The following is a 19,947-nucleotide window of genomic DNA, read 5'->3' as shown; positions in this document are numbered from 1 at the left end:
GACTGGGGCAAATAACAAAGTGAGCATTTGTATTAAAGTTAGTTAAACATGAAAATATTTCCATTCACATTTTCTAATGTGATATTGCTGCAGTTGGTCTTTTTGGAGTATTTGAGTGCAAATATTCAACTCATCTGTGGTTACAGGCAGTATGGCAATGCTATGTGTCCAGATTACTGGTTGGTGTCAGACATGATGCTGTGATAAAATGTTAAGAGTTTTTCTCCTTGTATCTAGGTCTGGATTCACCCTTCCTAGCTTTGGATGCCCCAACGAGGAGCTTGTTTCCCTTGGCTCCATGTATGTCTGTGGAGCAATGAAAGCAACCCCAGAGTGCTTCTTCACGACACCTTCTGAAGGTGTCTGTGGCTTACCGTTGATTATGTACGAGCCTGGTTCTTGCCTGACTGCTCCATTTATGTGAGACGAAACCAAGCCTTTAGGGCTTCTACCATAGTCTCAGCTGAATTTTGTTTAATCTATGAGCCTAGATGGCACAAAGTGACACTTGTCCTTTTTTTATCATGTATGTAATTACATTTTTATATGCTGTGACAGAGACATTTTGGAAGTATTCTCTGGAAAATTTCCTCATCTGCATACCCAATCTGAGTGCCGCTGTCCTGGAAGTCATCCCCGGGTACACCCATTGATACAGAGGTACTGCATCCCTAATGGTGCAGATGATACCACTAATGACAGAGTGCTGAGGTTGGATGCAGAAGCCCATCCTCTGTATTACATCAATGATGATGACATTGGGACCACCTGGATTTCATCTGTATTTGCTAATACTGCAGGTCTGGATCATGGTGTTTCAATCACAATAGATTTACAAAATGGACAATATCAGGTAATGAGAAGTTTACATTTGCAATTTACTAAGTCAAAACTATGAGAAGATTTTTGTAGACATTTCATTACAAAATTGAGGGAATTCAAACCTTGTGCTTTAAGATGTTATCCTTAGAAGACCAGAAAGAAAACATCCTTCATCAGCATGAAACAGTGCAAAAAGACAACAGAATGCATTCTGGTCCTGGTCATTCTCTTTTGATGTAGTTGTAACAAGCCATAATCTGTAACAGACATACCAGAGTGGAAATCCTGTTTGAAGACAGCAGTATTTAGTAATAAGTTGCTCTCTTTTAACCCTACTTTTGTAAATTTCAACTTAAATTTCTATTAAAACTTGAGTGCTTGTCTTATGCCTTCTGTTAGAAAGCTGGATGGAGCCAAATGGAATTTAACTTGTCTGTGGCACACTGACATATCAGAGGGGATTTCTGTTCTGGAGATAGTGGTTTAGCCTTCTGATGAATACAGGAGGAGCTTTGATAAGCAGGCAAAGTTCCTGAAGAGACCAGATTACACCTAACCCTTTACTATACTGTTGAGGAGTGTCAGAATGTCTTGGAAAGAGGGATATATTTGTAGTGGGGCTGAATTCACACTAGGGATTCTATCAGATTTCCATGTGTTTTTGCTAGCTTATCTCTGTCTTGGTCATTAATGATGAGGAGGGAAAGAATATGATCACAGATTTTGGCTAAATAAGTAAGACTTAGTCTTTTAGTTAAATGAGTTCAAATGCCTATGAAGCTGTAGGGCCTGGCTTTTTTGCATAAAAGCAGTGTGCTGGGGAAAGTGCTTTTTCATAGAGCACAGGGTGTTTGATGAGATTCCAAGCTAAAAACATGGAGATTCCCCCCCCAAAAGAATAAAAATATCTGTTGTAAGGCAAACAGCTCCTATCTTCGTATTTTGCCAAAGTAATAAATATTACTGTAAGAAATCATGGATTTGTTTCTATAGTGCATTTTTAAATGATCTTAAAGGAAAAAGTGGAGCTCCAATGCAACAATTCAGTTGGTCTGTAGTGATGTCTGAGAGATCAAAGAGCTTGTTTAACAAAAAAGGTCATAATTTTTAATTTGGAATATAACTAAAAATACTGGTTCCTTTTTTGTCTGAGTGGTAAAGCAGACTGTATTGTAACATTGAAAAAAGTTTATATTCTCATTGTTCTACTATTTAGTCGTTAATATCAGTTTATAAATTTTTTGTCTCCTTGTAGGTGTTCTACATTATATTGCAGTTCTTCAGTCCACATCCTGAAGCAATAAGAGTTGAAAGGAAAAAAAGAGATGAGCTAAACTGGGAAGACTGGCAGTATTTTGCTAAAAATTGCAGTGTTTTTGGAATGGATAACAATGGATCTCTGACAAAACCAGACTCTGTCAACTGTCTCCAGCTTCCTAGGTATGAATGGGTATTATCTGCATAATACAGATGCTTTGGGCAGGTTAACACCCTCACATAATTAATTTCTATGTCCCAATGACATAGAGTCTTTTAATTCGGTATACTCACTTTTTATGGGCTGCCAAGTACATAAAAGATCCCAAATCTGACCTTTCAATTGAAGATTGCCATAAGGTCATCTGTCATTTTTATGAGATTTCAGACATTGAGGAATGTGATACAACTGATTCATCTGTTATTTTTGAAGTGGTCTTTGGAGACTTTACATGCTTGTGTTTTGGAGGGCTTTTGTCAGTAGAATTACAGAATGTTGTGCTGAAGAGTAGAGCCAAGTACTGATGTAACAGATTGTTTTAAAGCATCTAATGAATGTGATAGTATACTTGGTCATCTCTGAGAGTACAACTTGTTCTGAAGCTTAGAAGAGAGGCCAAACTTAAGTACAAAAGCCAGTCATTCATCCTAACTACTAATGATACATAACATGTAAGAAATGGATTGAAAATTGTATCCTGAAGCTTTCTAATCTAAGCAAGATCACAAATAGATCTAGTGGGAAGCAAGAAGGTTTGATACCTTTTGGAAACATGTTGCAAGCCTTTTTCCTAGACTGTTAGTATGTGCACATTAAAAATATATATAATAGATCCAATATGCATTTCATAAATATAGCATATAACATGCATAATGTAATGTATAGTTAATTGCCCTGGGTTCAATTAGGATAGAGTTAATATGTATTGTTTTGCACACATGTATGTACATATATATTTGAATCTATGCCACTACGTAAATTCAAACGTACTATCTCTTGCCTGAATTCCAATGCCAGTCACTTGTAGTACTTGCCAGTACTTGGCTCGGGATCAGTGAGAAAATACAGGACCTGGTACTGTGGGCATTTTGCTTTTTTGTTGTTTCACTTTCACTACCTTCCTAAGACCTCTCAGGCGTCAGCATCTTCATCTGTTCTCTCGGAGTTCAGCATTCTGAGGAGAGAAGCATAAAGTCACCTGAGTTACATCAGTTTTCAGCTAAGGATTTTGAGCTTTATTGCTGATCCCTGCTTGGAGCAGAAGGTAGAGTAGAAGGGAAATCTATTAAGCCAAATATTTTTGGATAAATAACCTAAATGAGGTGTAATGCCCTTTTTGGCCCAGAAATATGTATTGTGTATATTTTCTAAAAATAACTGCACCGTTAATATGGATTTTTTCCTTAGATGTTTTCTAAGTAGCACTGCTTCTTCCTTTTGGTTACCACACAAATAACGATAGGAAGTGATACAAGTGAATAATTTTGGGTCCAGCTGAGGCACAGAAAGCTTTGTTTAAAAGATAAGAAATATACCCTATAACAGTGAGTATTCTGTGTACTCAGAGAAGTTACTGTTGGACCGATGCTGGAAATTTGTTTCAGCAGTTTAGCAGAGTTCCCTGCCAAGACCTTTATATAAGGGGAAAGTGATATTATTGCAAAACTGTTTTCTCTCCCCCTCTATCTCACCCACATATTTGTAAGCACCAAGACATGTCCAAAATGTCTGTCCAGGATTTAGACATAAGTGTGCTTCTGTCCTGGTGGCCTAGCCAGGACTCATTGGGTTGGCATAGAATGCAAGTGACCTTGGTTTTGAAATCCTTATCGTGGTTTTTGAGGGTTCTTGGGTTGGTGATGACATGCTAGTAGTGAATGGACTCTCTTGTATCCTTTAAGAGATGAAAGTGACTAAAGTTTTTATTTCCTGTACCACCTCTGTAAATTAGCAGTTCCGCACTCTCTTTATCCTTTTATTAGAGACTTGAGTCTTTACTTAGTCTGAATATTGGGTGACCCTGCTTTTAGAATCTCCTCTGTTTTTCCTGGTTTCCTGAGAAGTTGTGTGTAGATGCCCTAAGGTTTTGATGATCTGCTTATCTAGGTGCCATAGGCCTTACGGTCCTGTTCTTTCTGGTTCTTCCATACCAAGATGGTGTTATCCATCTGCCATTCGTACCTGATTTAACATTTTTATTACAGCTCTGTGTCATGGAAGAAAAATACTTGATTTAACTTTCTGTGGAGGAGAAGAGATGACAGTTTTCTCCAGAGAAACATACAGATATATTCCACTGAGATTTTTGTGAATTACTGACCTGGATAGGGGCACAGTAAATTCAAAGATCCTTCGTGAAGACACAGAAGTATGACTCAGCAGAGCCAGGATAACTATGCATCTCATCTTTCAAAAGCTCTGAGACATTTTGAAGTGACACGAATTACATTTTTGAATGTCCTGTGTCAGGTGCCAGGTGATCCCACGGGAGACTTTTTTTTTTAATAAACTCATGTGGATGTGCAAGTGAGCAGGCATTCTTGCCTCTTGCGGAAGCAAGTTCTACTCATAGCTAAATTCTGCCTAGTAATTATGCATGAGGTATGATTCATACCAAATTGGCAAACATGCGGTTTACATGCACTTGTTTACTCAGCCTTTGCTTGAGTTCTCAGGATTGTCCTTCCCCTCCTTGTGCTTAAATATAGAGTTCTACTCTCAATTCTGCTGTGTTCCATTAAATTATCTTGCACTTTACTCATGGGAGGGTGCTGTGTGTTTCTAACTGCTCACTCATCAAATGAGATGATATTCTGGAATTCAAACTGAAATTGTTTCTGTATGGTTTTATATGGCTTGTAGGTCTATATAAACAATATGGGTGTGTTAATTATTGTGTTAGTCATCTGAATGATTTCCTTATGTAGTTCAAGCATAGCTCATGTTGGTCAAAGACATTGTTTTAAGCTTTTGGAAAACTTAGTGCAGGTGACGCTGTATCTGTCAAACTTTTTTCATACTTTGTAGGCTTTACTCATAATTGGAAACTTAGGGTCTGGAGAACAGCATGGCAGTTTGGGGAAAAACAGACATACAAAGGACATTTCCCTTGCTTGAATTCTGGTTGCTGGGAATCTACATACGTAAGAATTTTTCTCAGAAAACACAAAAAACATGTAACAGTAGAGATCCTCTCTGAGAAAAAGTATTTTAGGAGGTAGAATCTGGAAAACATATAATGTTTTGATTTTCATTTGTCTCCCTCTCTGTTTCAACAGCTTTACACCATATTCCCGTGGTAATCTAACTTTTAGTGTTCTTACCCCGGAACCAAATCACCGACCTGGTTACAATGATTTTTACAATACTCCATCTCTCCAAGAGTTTGTAAAAGCTACACAAGTGAGAATTCATCTCCATGGACAGTATCACACTAATGAGCCTTGGGTAAATTTTAGGCATAGATACTATGGAATTAATGAAGTTACAGTCAGTGGAAGGTAGGTGTAATGAAACTCTTCCCCTACTCATAACTGCCTGTGACTCCTACAGCCATGCAAAATACATAATCACCTGCTTAAATTTAATGAAGCTGTTCTCCTTTTACATTTATGAATGAGAAGGGAATTTAGTTTGAAGCAGTGCATCAAGTTTGAAATGATTGGTGTACTGCTTTTTAAAAACATTTGCTCACATGTTATTTTAAAATTAATTATACTTATTACACAAATCTGTCAAAAGCAGTCCTTTCCTTGGAATTACCAGTGCCTCTAAGCAAAGGCTTATGATTAAAAACATGGCTTGTGCTTTACTTCAGTAGCTCTTCCAAGTTTCATTATAGATTTTCAGACATGGCAATTTGAACAGTCTTAATGCAGAGCTCTTTGTTTTAGATGTAGTTTTCATTTGAAAACTGGGCAGCTGTCAGTAAAAGTGTTGCATTATCTGTGACTGACAACTTTATTGTATATGATAAGTGTGCTGTCTTGTGAAAGGACTAATTATGTCCTGTAAATAATATGCAAATCTGGCAATGAAATAGTTTCAAGAAGCATATGGTGCAGATTTTCGTTACTAAGTATTATTTCTGAAATTATTTTGGTAGTTCTCATTTTGAGAAAGCACCCCATTAGAGGTCACGTTTGTCTTAAGATTTTTCTACACCACTAGTATGTTTTGATTATTGATTTAGATGTGTTATGATAATGTTTTTGCTAAAATAGCTACAAAGTTGCTGACTGTAACAGTAAAATAATTTCAGCTGTAGGTTGAAAAGCTATGTCATGTCTCCAGAGGAGCAACCCTTCAGGAGGAGAGGGATGGTTAATGCCTATAGCCACACTGTAAGGTTTAATATTGATGAATAATTGCCATTTATATTCAATAAAGTTGTACACATTAATGTTAATAATGAAGTATAGTTTTCACTACATATTTATAAGATAACAGTAGCTGTACTACGTGCTGGGTTTTATTTTAGTGAAAAGCAAATTGTTAATACTTAAGTGTTGAGTGAAATAACCTGTTGTAGGGTATTGCGCTTAACATTCTCTGATGTTTATTTGCTCTCAATAGATTCAGACTACGCAATACATAGAATTGTCTTCATGACCATGTTATGTACTGTTGGACAGATGTGTTTCCATGTTTTAATTTTTTCCTCACTACCCATTGTTTTTTCAGATGTAATTGCCATGGCCATGCTGATAATTGTGATGCAGTTACAGAACCATATAGGTGCCTGTGCATCAAGGAAAGCTATACAGAAGGAAATAATGTTAGTCTCTTCTGTCTGTCTGTCACCCATGAACAGCCTCAGAATTGGGATGTGTATGTGTGTTAGTGTTGTCCTCGCTTTTATAGGGAAACTTTCCACAGCAGGGTTTGTATTAAATAAGGAAAAACACTCTCTCTCTCTCTCTCACACACACCCTCTCTCTCTCTCACACACACCTTCTCTCTCTCTCTCATGCACACACTTCCCCTTCCAAAAGCCATCCTACTGCAGACCACTAGGAATGCTGTGTTCAGGAATTCAATTTATTGCTAGAGGATGATACCATTTTCAAGCATTACACATCTGAATTTAGACTGTCAGTTTCTAATAAAGGTTATGTCTCTACCTGCTGTAGCAACTAACAAGTGATATGTAGAGTGAAAAGGTAAGAGATGAAACATTCACAGTAGATGTGCTTCAAGGCTTTTAGGGTTTTTTGTGGATTTTTTGGTGGGATTTTTGGATTTGGGGGGGATTTAAGTGTGTTTGGGCTTTTTTTTTTTGTATTCTATAGTAGTTTTAGTGTGGTTCTATGGACTGCAGACCCATTCAGTAGATAGAGTGCAGTAAACACAGTCCTGGAGTTCAACTTCCGATTTAATGTCATTTGAAAAGAAACAGTTCAAATGGTCCAAGACAGCTCTGTGATGCAAACCAAAGAACAGTAAATGCAGAAAATATGAAGATTTGCTTCAAAACTGCGTACCTCATTCAAGGTAAACCACTAACATAGATTTACCTTCTTATACTTGAACATCTGTAGAGGCTTGGGACATCTGAGATAGCAGTCTTTGACTTCAGTTAAGAATGAGATTTTTAATGCAGTTTTATGAAATATGTCTAAAAGATGAAGAGTTAAAACATTTTGGTCTTGATTTTAAATGTCTTTCTAGTTAAGCACATCTCAGAAAATATTGGGACATGCCCATGCATATGCATTTTGAAGTTATTTTCTTGGGGGTCTTATTCATTATTTTGATCTGAACCAGTGATTTGAGTAGTAGCTTTTTTTAAAACATTGAAAATTGAGCTTTGAACTTATTTAAGGACAGCCTGTAAATGTCAATTTCCCATGCTTTTTACAGCCATATATGACATTTGGTTATCTTTAAAATGATCTGTAGTAGCAATGTGATTGTTCTAATAAGGAGCAAACCTGATATTACTTTACTTCTCTGTTTTTTCAGATGCTAAGGTTAATTTTCTTGGAATTTGTTAAAAGGGACATTTAAAATACTCTAGATAGAATCTAGAGAAAACCCTATTCTTAGTGTTTTGCTCTGCTCTTAATAGCATTTCTCAATAAAGAGGGAATTTGTGGAGTGTAGTGTGCTGCTGAAACTTACCAAGTTGCAAAATTATGGTTTTCCTACCAGTTTTTATAATTCTTGGCCATAGGAGAACCAAATTAGGGTTGTTTACTGTAAGTCACAGTCTTCTAGAGAAATATGTAAAAGAGAGCTGAAAATAATGGAAAAGATTCTGTACGTAGATTAATTATTTATCTCAAAGAAACCTGAAAACCCCAAGAAAATAAAAATAAATTCAGGTTAGGAAAAAATGAATTACATCAGAGGAATGAATTCTATAATCCCACTGAATTTTAGACTCATGAGTACATGTTGTGTTCCTTGCTATATTTATGCCTTTTGTAAATAAACTTTCTAAAAATTAATGAGTTATGGAATAGCAACATTAGGAAAGGGGAAAGTAATCTCACATCAGGAAACTTTCAAGCAGTCAGTGCTTGCTAGAACAGAGTAAGAAGCGTTAACCTGAGTGTGTCGGATATTGTGTTTATGTTCATGTGAAAGACCTACGTAGAATTGCATAGTGGATCTAAGTTTTCTACGGTTTTTTTTAAGCAGAAGCATAGGATCTATGTTCTAAATGGGATTGGAATAGAAATTTGAAGTTTTTAGATGGGTCAAATTAGACAAAAAAAATCAAACTGACAATGTCCCTTTAATTAGAACACACATTGTGAAATGTTACTTTGTAGGGATTAATTATAAATATTTAATAAGATCTGGAAGTTCACCAAGCACTCTTGCAAGACTTACCCTACCTTGTGAAAACAAACCAAATACATCATTAAAATGTATCTGCCTTATCAGACATTTTCTGTCAATGTTAATGGATTGATCTAGTGATTTGGCATATATGCATTCTAACTGTAATTGAAATGCCTGAATTAACTATATTCTTTCAATACAGAACAAGAATGTTTAATTATTTTATCATTCTTTAATGACCATGTTGGTATCTACTAAATAGAAAATATTAGAGAAGTAGTAATAAAATAGAAAAATTTGTGAATATATCAGTAACTACTTTTATCAAGGATTTACATGAAAACCAAACAGCTTAAAGCTTTTGATTTAAATGCAAAGCCAAAATCCATACTGATTTTTGACTACCATTGGCATTTATAAAACTGTCTTATAGAATTGCATTTACATTTCTTAGTACCCAAACTCTGTAAATTAAGCATTTATTTTAATTTTTTTATTTAATTGTTTGATGAAGAAACTTTCCAAATATAAACTGTTTTTTGGGGGGAGTGGACACGCTTTTTGAGAAGTTGCACTGTCAGCAAACAGTCTTTTTTTAACTTCTGTCTTGTACTAGCAGTAAGTTACCACATCTGAAGGGGTATAGATAGGTTTTTGGATTTGTGGATTTTTTTTTTTTGTTTGTTTAATCTTGGACCAGAAAAATCAGAGATCCCTTGACAAGATCTTAGCATATGGCAGAGTATGTCCTTGTCACATCTACACTTAATACAACTAAAATTGCCATCTTGAATTCATCTGGCATATACATCTGGATAGCTGTTGTGCAGCAAATAAATACCAGAAACTAAAATTTTGCATAATTCATTGCAAATGGAAATGTTAGTTTAGTTATTTGCATCACCATGTTATGAGATCTGACATACCAAATGGATTTTTAAAAATTTTTCCTCTGAGTTCTGTTTTGATGAAAAAAAATATGTTGCTATGAAATTTCAGATGATGGGACAAAGGGAATGCTTAAGGACTTCCAGGTGTTCAGGGGCCAGATTAAGTAAAAGAGTCAACAAACCCTCACAGACCTTGTCTCTTAATCTTATGAAGAAAATATTCATCTTCATTTAAAAATTTTTCAGTAAATGCCTTGTTCAGCTTGGGGAAATAGGTCTGCCTTTTACAAATAGAAACTTAGACACCAAGAGTAAAGCTCGGATTTCGATAATATTTATATGCAAAGACTAATGTATAGACATGAGTAATAATAAGTTCAGAAACTGCATGGTGTCACCTGATGGAAAGTCCATGAAAAAGGAAGAGAACCAAACAAGGTCAGCCTTATGTTACAACCTCAGGGCCTCCTTTAGATTTGTCATACAGAATTTAATAGAGAAAGATAATGGCAACAGCACAGGAAGTTCCACACCAATATACGGAAGAACTTTTTCACAGTGAGGGTGACAGAGCCCTGGCACAGGCTGCCCAGGGGGGTTGTGGAATCTCCTTCTCTGGAGATATTCAAGACCTGTCTGGATGCCTGTCCGTGCAATATGAGCTAGGGAACCTGCTTGGGCAGGGAGGTTGGACCTGGATGATCTCTGGAGGTCCCTTCCAACACCTACAATTCTGTGATTCTGTGATCTACAGGAATAACAGTAGAAATAATAGTAGAAAATATAAAATAAAGCAAGAAACTCTGATAAATGCTTGAAAAGGTATGAATTGAAGCGAGAGAGTGATGGAATATGGTAAAGGCTTCAAGTCTTCAGAGTTTTCTGTGCAAACAATAGTCTTAAAATCTGTAGTCTGAAAACTAGGTATGACACTCTTAATTTGCCAACAATTGGATAAAGCTTTTTATGCTGTTACAAAAGAATCCAGATAAATCTTAGTTAAACATCAATCTGTATCATTGTGTCAGATGTTAGAATTAATGATAAATAGTACCTGAGAAGCTGTAAGTATTAACTATAGTAAGTTGTCACTCAATAACAAAGATTTCTAGCTTGCAGTAGCAAACAAGCTAGAAAAAATCTTCTTTTTGGTAATCTTTGTGCCATAGTTTGTGTATGCAGTGGATAGTCTTGGAAGGATACTGGTTATTTAAGAATGAAAAGAACAGAAATCGAGCCGACAGGCAGCTGACTGGTGGTTTTGTAAACAGGAAGCAGAAAAGCATCTAGTCCTGTAGTGTTACTGCCTGAAAATTTAAGATAACTTTTGTCATGCCTGCAGAAGGTATGGGTTTGTCCATGAATCTATACCAGAAAACTGGTGTAATTTCACAGTTCAAAGATCCATCCTTCTAAAGTAGTTTGTGTATGAGCACTGCTGAAGTACTGGAAGAACTTGTTGCAGTCTCAGATACCTCATGATTTGTTGCACAGGTAATGACATACTGAAGGAATTGTGAAGTGGCCATTATCACTTAAAAGTTTCAGATCAAAATGTGTAAGTTTTATTTAAGAGGTAGGAAGATGTCAACTAGTACTATGGGTGTCACTGTTTCCTCTCAGAAATTAAGAAGGCTTAATTATTTCCAGGGGGTTATTCACTGTGCAGGATATTTAATTTAATGTGAAAGAAAACTCTGATGGACTGGGCTACTGTATTCACGGTTGTTGGAAGTAGCTGTTGTAAATTAGTGCTGTGTATATTTATTGAATTTCTTTGATTTTTTTTTCATGTATTACAATTCAGTGCCCAAGTGATTAGCCAATCTGATTTTCTTTCTTTTCTTTTACCCCACTAAAGCTATTATAAAAAAATAATAAAAATAAATCCCACTCAATAGCTTCTTTAGATGAGTGAAGTTAACTCTGGAATACCTAGTAACTGTGGCTCAGGACACTAATACTACAAGACAATGAAATGCAAAGGCTTATTCCAAATAAAAAAGGTAGTGGGGAAAACAAAAAAAAGCTCTTATAATTTAATAGCCTCAATATGTCAGAACTTTGGTAAAACAAAAACCATGACACTTTAGTTGCAAAACATGCCTTCTCCCTCTCTTGTTTTATAGGATTTCTACAGGGTTGGAGTCTGAAGGAGAGTTAGATGGAGCAGCTGCCTGATTTGAAAATAGCTTTTGATTTTAATCCTGAAGAATTTAAGTGTGAATTAATTTGTTGAGCAGCTTGATTGTCAGAATGAGCATGGTTGCATATGCCTTGATTTTGTAGGAGTTAATGTGGCTTCAAGTAACTTCACCCAAAAAAGCATAAATAAAGGAGGAGTTGAGTAGAAATACCTTACTCCTGACAACATCTGTGCCAGTGTTTGAGTTATCCGTTGTGTCCTATTATTCGAATATGGCATTCAGAATGGTAGGTCTTGCATTCTTTGCCAGTCAGGTTTGTTGTCAGTCACTTTACCATTGCAAAGCAGCAGATTTATCTTTTCTTAGACAGCTCTTTGGCATATGGTAATTGTAAACCACCTTTTATGGGAGTGCTTACTTTCTAAAATAATGTTACATCCTTTTAAAGTACATGGAGTGTTACAATGCAAACCCATAGTATGCCCTTCATGTCTATTCTGTCTGCCTTAGTTACTTGGAGTCATTTTTTTTTTAATAAGACCTAGCTTTTGAATTTAAAAGGTCTTTGAGGAGTTCACAGAACAGATAAGGTTCAAAAATCTGCTAACATGTGGTCTTGATAGACATTCAAATGCAGTAGTGAGGGTGCTGTGGAAAAGCCATGGGGAAATTAAGATGACTCTCTTCAGAGCAGGGCTAAGCTACACTGGAATATTGCCTAGAAGCTGTATTTATTTGGCTAATGGATCTAAATGGAGTGAGAGCATACTGTCTGTTTGGGTATGGACTGGGATCTTGGAAGGGAAAATACAGTATGTGATTAGCTATCCTTTTATCATCAATGCAGGGCAGCACAGGGTGGAGTGATACACATAACGGAGTTTTTCAAAGACAGGACAGCGTTTCAAAATGGCTGAGAACGTGGCATTCTAATCTTCCCATCACTTCAGCAGATTTTTAAAGCTGTGTACTGTTAATAACATGTATATTATAAAATCATATGTATAAGTATTCTAAGTGTCTATGTACACTAGTTATTACAACTGAACTTTGACTGATGAGTGTGAGATAGGAACTCCTATGCAGCTTAGGAAAAGAATAAATTCTCCATAGCATAACATCAAAAAAAAAAAAAAAAAAAAAAAGCCACCCAGAGGCAAGTAGCGGGATACTGTAAAATTGTTGGAGTATAGCTTTCTAGTTGATCGTGACTTGTTATGTCTTAAAGTGCTATTGCCATTGCATTCTGAAGGATTTCTTTGAATGTTTATTGAAACACTGTCCTCAGAAATCTTAGTGGCTCATATAAGGAACTTGGCACAAAAGACATAGACTGAGGTCACTGGTTGTCGCTCTAGAAGTGTAATGGATTCGGGAATTTTGGGGAGATAAGTTTTTAATGATCATTTGAGTAAAAAAAATAAAATCCTGAATTCGTTACCAGAAATACATTTTTAATCGCCCTTTTAGACTAATGAATTGGGCCAAGATGAGCTAGGCATTTTAACCATCTGGCTCCATGTAATGTGTTTACAGAAAACTTTTCACAGAAGGTGAGCAGTTCTCATGCTATGTATCAAGAGGACATGTTTGTTACTGTCCATAGAGAAAACCATATATTTAACATGATTTTTGAAAGACTTAGATAAGGATACCGAGATCTGCTTGTTTATGGGTTTTACTGTTCTGGAGAAAGGCTTGTTGTGTCAAGAACTAACATTGTAAATCTACTGCTAGACCTTGTCCAGACTTGCCAAAAGCTTTTTGGGAATTTACCTACGTATTTTATACATGGTAGCTGAAAATCAAAACCTGAATCTCTTGATAGCTTTTAAATCTCAACAACTATGTCTTAGACAAGGCAGAATTTACATTTAGGGAATGAAGACCTGAAGGTTGCCATATGTACATAACCATGCTGCCAAGCATGGCAGATCAGGAAGTTAAATGTAATTCTTAACCTAATAAAGATGTGACAAACTGAGCAGAGTGAAGTGGGGTTCCAGTGCAAGTTTTTAATACATACAGGTGTGACAACTTCTAGAATAGCAATTGTTTCACTGGCATTGCCAATATTTGAATGACTACATTTTTGCCAAGGCTTTAAAAAAGTGTTGTCAAAGTTTTAAGTCATAGAACAAGTGATGTGGCAGTTCAAGTAGGCTGTGTAATAAAATGCAGTCTTTTTCTCCCTTACTTCTTAGTCCTTCTGTGTCATTTAAGAATAGGTCCAAGCACAGGTGAGCATAAGTTACTGATCTAAGATTAAATCTGAAATAAAATTTCAGTTGCTGTGCGATTGGCCATGCACAAAGGGGAATTCAGGGCTGGCAGGTTGGTAACTATTCCTGTTTTCCTTTCAAGGAGGACGTATTTCTGTAGACATGCAGTGAGGAGAAAGCTGAATTGATGACATAGTTTGGCTGGGGGCTCAAGTTACCTTCTTGCACTTCCCAAGTTGTGCAATGCACGAATAAGCATGCTTGTCTCATGTTGCTGCTGCCTAATGCTCGTTTTTCACAATGTATGGAAAAAGGGAGTGACCAGAGAGAGGAAAGATGGATGTGGATGATGGACGGATTTGAATAAATTTAAGCTGTGTAACACTTATAGTCAAGGAATTACACTCGATGTACTTGAACTGGGCTAAACCTGATTAAGCACTGATTCTCCTGATAAATTTTAAGAGTTCAAGGTCTCAAGTGAAGCCCTGTTAATTTTCATTCTGAAACTTCCTTTTCCTCTCACTGTGGTAATGATGTTTATTTTGGTTTGGTTTTAACAGATTGCAAAAATGTGCAGTGGTTGTTGTTGTCTAAACTCTTAGTGTTAATTTTCTTAATTAAAACAAAATTCTAGCCAATAAGTCCTCATACTTTCGTTTTGTCTCCCAAATTGCTTTTGCTATGAGTTGTCTCTGCCCCACAATGCTTGGACTGTCTTAGTCTTCTGTTTTCTAATTCGGTTTCTCATTTTACTCACAGTTGATGCTTTCCCAGCATCAGCTGTGAGTGCAGCAGTTCAGAAACTTATGTATCGTTTCCTGATGATCAGCATATAGGTACTAAATAATAATGTAGGTACTAAATAATTACAGTAGTGCTTGGAATAGTAGACACGAGAGATGAGCACACTTCTATAATTTGAGAAGTTGCCCAAATACTTTACAGAAGCAACTTATTTTGAAACATTTAAATTCCTTCTGAAAGTTAGAAATTATAATTGCATACGTTTTATTTCTGTGATACAGCAAGGGACCAGTATTTTGGGAAAGGACTTTTAACAATGCCAGTTAAATAAAAATAAACAAGTCTTCTAAACAAAAAAGTCTCCAGTGCCAACATGTAGCATTCTTTGAGCCAATTTCATAAAAAGTAGTTGGATTGTTCACCATAAAGATAATGTAATTGTCCAAAATGCTATTCATTCATTACCTTTAAGAAATCCAATTTGGTTTTAGTTCTTGATGAACCAGTAGGCACAATAAATTATCTCCCTGAAGTTTTGTAGAGTCTATTATGAACTGAAGATTATTCCAACTTCACATTCTTCACAAAGCTCTACTTAAAAAGTAATATTGTAAGCTCATCCAAATAAAAAATGAGCCTCTCAGGTACTCCTGAACTACATAAAAATATATTTTTTACTGGTTTGGATTTCAGTTAATTGAGTCTTTGAATATAATTAGCCTTCGTATCTAATAAATTTGAAAAGAATTGAAGAAAACAAAATTGTTTAGGTGTTTATTTAAACAATGGACCCGGTATACAAGTATTGCATATATTTAAAATTTGGCAGACTTGAGTATCTGTAGAGATTTGTGTGTTTTGTTTAAAATTTATTTCTTGAAAATTTCATGAGACAAATGCACATTAAGAAGTGCTAATATTTCAGGTGCTTTGTACAACATCACACAGTTGGTCATAGGAGGCTTTTTGTTTCACTCAAAGTCAAATGGTAACTACAAACTACAGTTACTACAAACTGCAATAACAGATACTGTTTAAAATGTGTCCAAATGGATGCATTAGGTGAATGTCTTCTGTGCTTCAAACACATTAGGCACCATTTTGCATCTGTAGAGGTTTAACTAAATCAGAATCTGAAGACATTAGCCTGTGTTGAGTTTCTAAATATTAAAATTTTGTTTTTCTGCCCATCTTCTTTGAATTTTTTTTTTCAAGTAAATTAAAAAAGATTTAAAAAAAAGAGTTGGGTTTATTATTATTTAGTGCTTTCTCACTTCTTGTCTAAAACCAATATTGTTAATGTTTAAATAGGGGAAAACACATAGAATGAAAGATGACTATAGAGATTATAATAGTGTTCTGGTAAGGTAAAGAAATATTATTTTCTCTTTTCTTTTTTATTATCAGTGTGATCGCTGTTTGCCATTGTACAATGACAAGCCTTTTCGTCCAGGTGACCAAGTTCATGCCTATAATTGCAAACCTTGTCAGTGTTACAGCCATGCAGAAAGCTGCCACTATGACTTAGCAATGGACCCTTTTCCTCAGGAACACTACAGAGGCAGCGGTGGAGTGTGTGATAACTGTCAACACAACACAGCCGGTAAGTCACCAAAAAAGAGAATGGAATGTTTATTTTGCAGTCACTTTTTGGCTAAGTCGTGTCTCAGCTGAAATTAATCCTCAATCCCCAATAAATTCTCATGTATATGTATTTTTAAACTATTTGGATTGTGCAGCAATTACAATTGTGTCAATACTTAAGCTACAGGAAAATACTACTGAAATTTGATCCCATCTAGTAGAAAAACTTCCATGTGAAACACATTCTAGTAAATAATTAGAACATACTACTTCAAATCTCTTTCCATTACATGTGCCAGAGCATTTAAATCTAGAATATTGTCTTTCTAATTGAACCAGTTTAACAGATAATATATCACAATATATTGTCAAATTTTGCTCTAATGTCAGTTTCTTGCATGTTGAGTAAAGGTTTCTGTTCTGTGTAAGACATATATTTGAATACTTTTTTTTTAAACTGTTCCCTTCTATTTCAGTTTTCTTGGTTTTGTCTACTAAAGGGAAAAAAGAAAAGTTTCAGGTTCAACGATAATTTTTCCAAAAAATGTATAGGCATTTGCATGGCACAGCTTTTATATAAGTGTGGTATTATATAACAGATGGAAGTTTAATGGAGTAAAACATAGTTTGTAACAGGTTCATTGTTTCATATGCTCTGGATCACTAAATTGGCAGGTAGAGATGAAAGGTGCATTAAAATGGACGTCCTGAAAATTATAGAATTCTCTCAAAGGAATAGAGTCTTTAATTTTGAATTATACAGCTAATTTTAATGAATTGGAAGCCATAATGCATAACCTTTCTTTCATGCAGGAAGGAACTGTGAGCTGTGCAAGGATTTCCATTACAGACAAGCAGGTGCAGATCTTTCAGCCATCGATGTTTGCAAACCCTGTGACTGTTATGCAACAGGCACCAAAAATAAGAGCCTCCTGTGTGATAATGTAAGTAGCCTGAATATAGAAAAATGACAAAATACCTTAATCAGCTGGGTAGATGACAGTAAGATTTTGCAAAATGTAGTTAGTTGGTGACTACTTTATAAAAAAATGCTGAAGTTCAGCCTTTTCAAAATGATAATTGACTTACATCAGAGATTGAAAGCTGTGACAGCACAGAAAGCAATTTTAGATGTACTGTTGAAGCGTTCTTTATCTAGATCAGCAACAGACATGAAAGGTGCTGTACAAATTTTCAGAAGTGAATAGTATTTTGGTTATACTAACAGGTATGCTGTGCACTCAGTAATGTTAAAACATCCAGGTTTTGAATGTTTTTGGAGGTCTTGATACTCTCTTAAAAATGGTAACAGATTTTTAGAATTCAAGCAATAAGCTAAGCTTGAAATTGAACTAAAATTAAGCTCGTTTTCCCTGTAATAAGACAAGAATTGATCGCCATTGTAATTTATAAAGTCCATTTTAAAAAAAGAACCCACAAAGTGATGCTGAAAAGAGAGCACCATCAGCTATTCTTTTTAAGGCAATAGACTGCACTGGCATGCAACACACATAGTCTGATAATAAATCTAGCTTTTAAAACATGCATTAAAAAAACAACTGGAAAAGCCACTGCGGTATTGAACATGTATTAAAGATATATTGTGGTTCATGTTCTATTCACATATGTCCTGCCCGTTGCCAAAATCCAAATTTTGTTAGGAATAGGAAAGAAATAGCTTCTCTGAAATGTATTATTTGAAAATAATTTTTAAGATAGAACTTGATTTTCAAGGAAGTGAGAGAGAATTTTATCAGCATTTTTGCCACATTTTGTGTCTCATCTTTTTTCTAAACTATTAAAATGAAATAATATGTAATAATTTTCGTATGATGCGACTTCTGATGGCATTTGACTTAACAGCAGTCTCTTGTGGATCCTGTTGTATTTTCATCCTTGGTACTATAGTGGTATGGATACATGCACATTTTGACTCAGTGCTTTCACAGGACTTGTGCATCAGTGCATACGCTGATTGATATGCAAATTTAGCACAATGAGTTTTTTAAAATAATCCCCTGTAGTACAAATAAAAATTATTTATAATTTTCTGCCTTCTGAAAGTGGAAAAAAAACATGATAAACACAGTTATCCTATGAGGACAATTATTTAAGGTATAGGAAAACTGAATACAAACGCTAATTTACTTGTCTGTGCATCACTCTGTCCTGGTGGAATGTTTAAACCAACTTTAGCTGGGATTAATAATGAGAGGAAGAGTAGTTTACGGAATTCACTGATTTAATTGTAAAATATACAAGGACATTGATGAAGCTTGACTATGAATGCATGAACAGGGAGATAAAATGGGAAAAATGGGGGAGACTGTATTGCTCGATAAAGCATCAATTGATTCTTGCAGTAGAAGCAGAGCAGGGAAAAATGATTAAAAGGCATTAAAGAATAGATTAATAAGGCTGGGGACTAAAGGCTGAAATGAATTACATGAAATAGGAAGGCATCATTGGAGGAAGTGTTTCCAAATTTGACCTGTGGAAGATGGAATTGTAAGGAGTAAGGACTCTACTCATGAAAATTAATTGTCACGTCACGATGATAATTTTCAAGGAAATATGCCAAAAATGGGACAGAATACACTTTTACTGCATAATTTACCATTTTCTGTAGTTCATCAAGATTTTTTCTTTTTTCAAAGTATCAGTTATATCACTAAATTCCAAGAGGTATAGAGTTCCAAAGTTAATCCATTGAATCATAAATTAATCTATTGAATCACACAGAAAGAATATTTATTAATCAAATGAGGTACTATTGATGTAGGTAGTTTACAGGACGGATAGAAGATCTGATTGTAACATCTCAGTTACATGAAAACTTCGCCTGTTCCGTTCCCCTATTTCACTCTGCCCTTGGTGAGAAATACACATAAGTGTGTAACGTTTCCTGTGTGTAAATGTTCTCAGTTCTCATATGTCTGTAGATTGTTCCCAATTACGAATCAGTGTGTAACTGAATTTGTTAGTGAGAACTAACATATTAAACCTTCAAATTATAACTTTGTGGTTTATAGTAACAAGTAGGATTTTAGAAGAGTGTTGTAGCATCCATGAGCAATTCATAAGACCATTTATGCAGAGAGGGGTCTTCCCTTGAATGGTGGGTACAAGACAGAATTGTTACAGTCTGATAAAATTTGTCCATTTCAGTGCCAGTTATTGTTAACTAATCAGTGAAGAAAAGATGCAGATTGATCGCATCCTCTTTGTGAATGTCATAAACCACTTCAAACAATCAAAAAGTCCACATGAATTATTTGAGGTGCCTGTGTTTTATGAGAGTGAAAGAAGAATTGGCTGCCTTCTTCCTTTCTCCTAACCATTCACATGTGAGAAAATTCTGCCAGAATACTGCTGATGTGATCATTGTTGCTCTGTATGGAGAGCTGGAGATTAATTTCTTCTCACCCTTATACCATGATCCTTGACTCATTTTCCTGTGCAGCTTTTTACCCAGACTGCTCTAC

General features: G+C 35.5%; 1 protein-coding gene across 1 annotated transcript in view; it reads left to right on the top strand.

The window, feature by feature from the left end:
* USH2A (usherin) overlaps positions 1 to 19,947 on the top strand; it is a 385,041-nt gene that overhangs the window by 38,494 nt on the left and 326,600 nt on the right. The window contains exons 5-10 of the mRNA XM_084261650.1: positions 559 to 853; positions 2,078 to 2,262; positions 5,359 to 5,580; positions 6,764 to 6,857; positions 16,286 to 16,481; positions 17,276 to 17,406. Coding sequence (XP_084117776.1) covers positions 559 to 853; positions 2,078 to 2,262; positions 5,359 to 5,580; positions 6,764 to 6,857; positions 16,286 to 16,481; positions 17,276 to 17,406 — 1,123 coding nt within the window. The remainder of the gene's footprint in view (positions 1 to 558; positions 854 to 2,077; positions 2,263 to 5,358; positions 5,581 to 6,763; positions 6,858 to 16,285; positions 16,482 to 17,275; positions 17,407 to 19,947) is intronic.

This window comes from Gallinula chloropus (assembly GCF_964237585.1).
Source record: "Gallinula chloropus genome assembly, chromosome: 3".
NCBI lineage: Eukaryota > Metazoa > Chordata > Aves > Gruiformes > Rallidae > Gallinula > Gallinula chloropus.
This window is presented reverse-complemented; position numbering and strand designations above follow the sequence as displayed.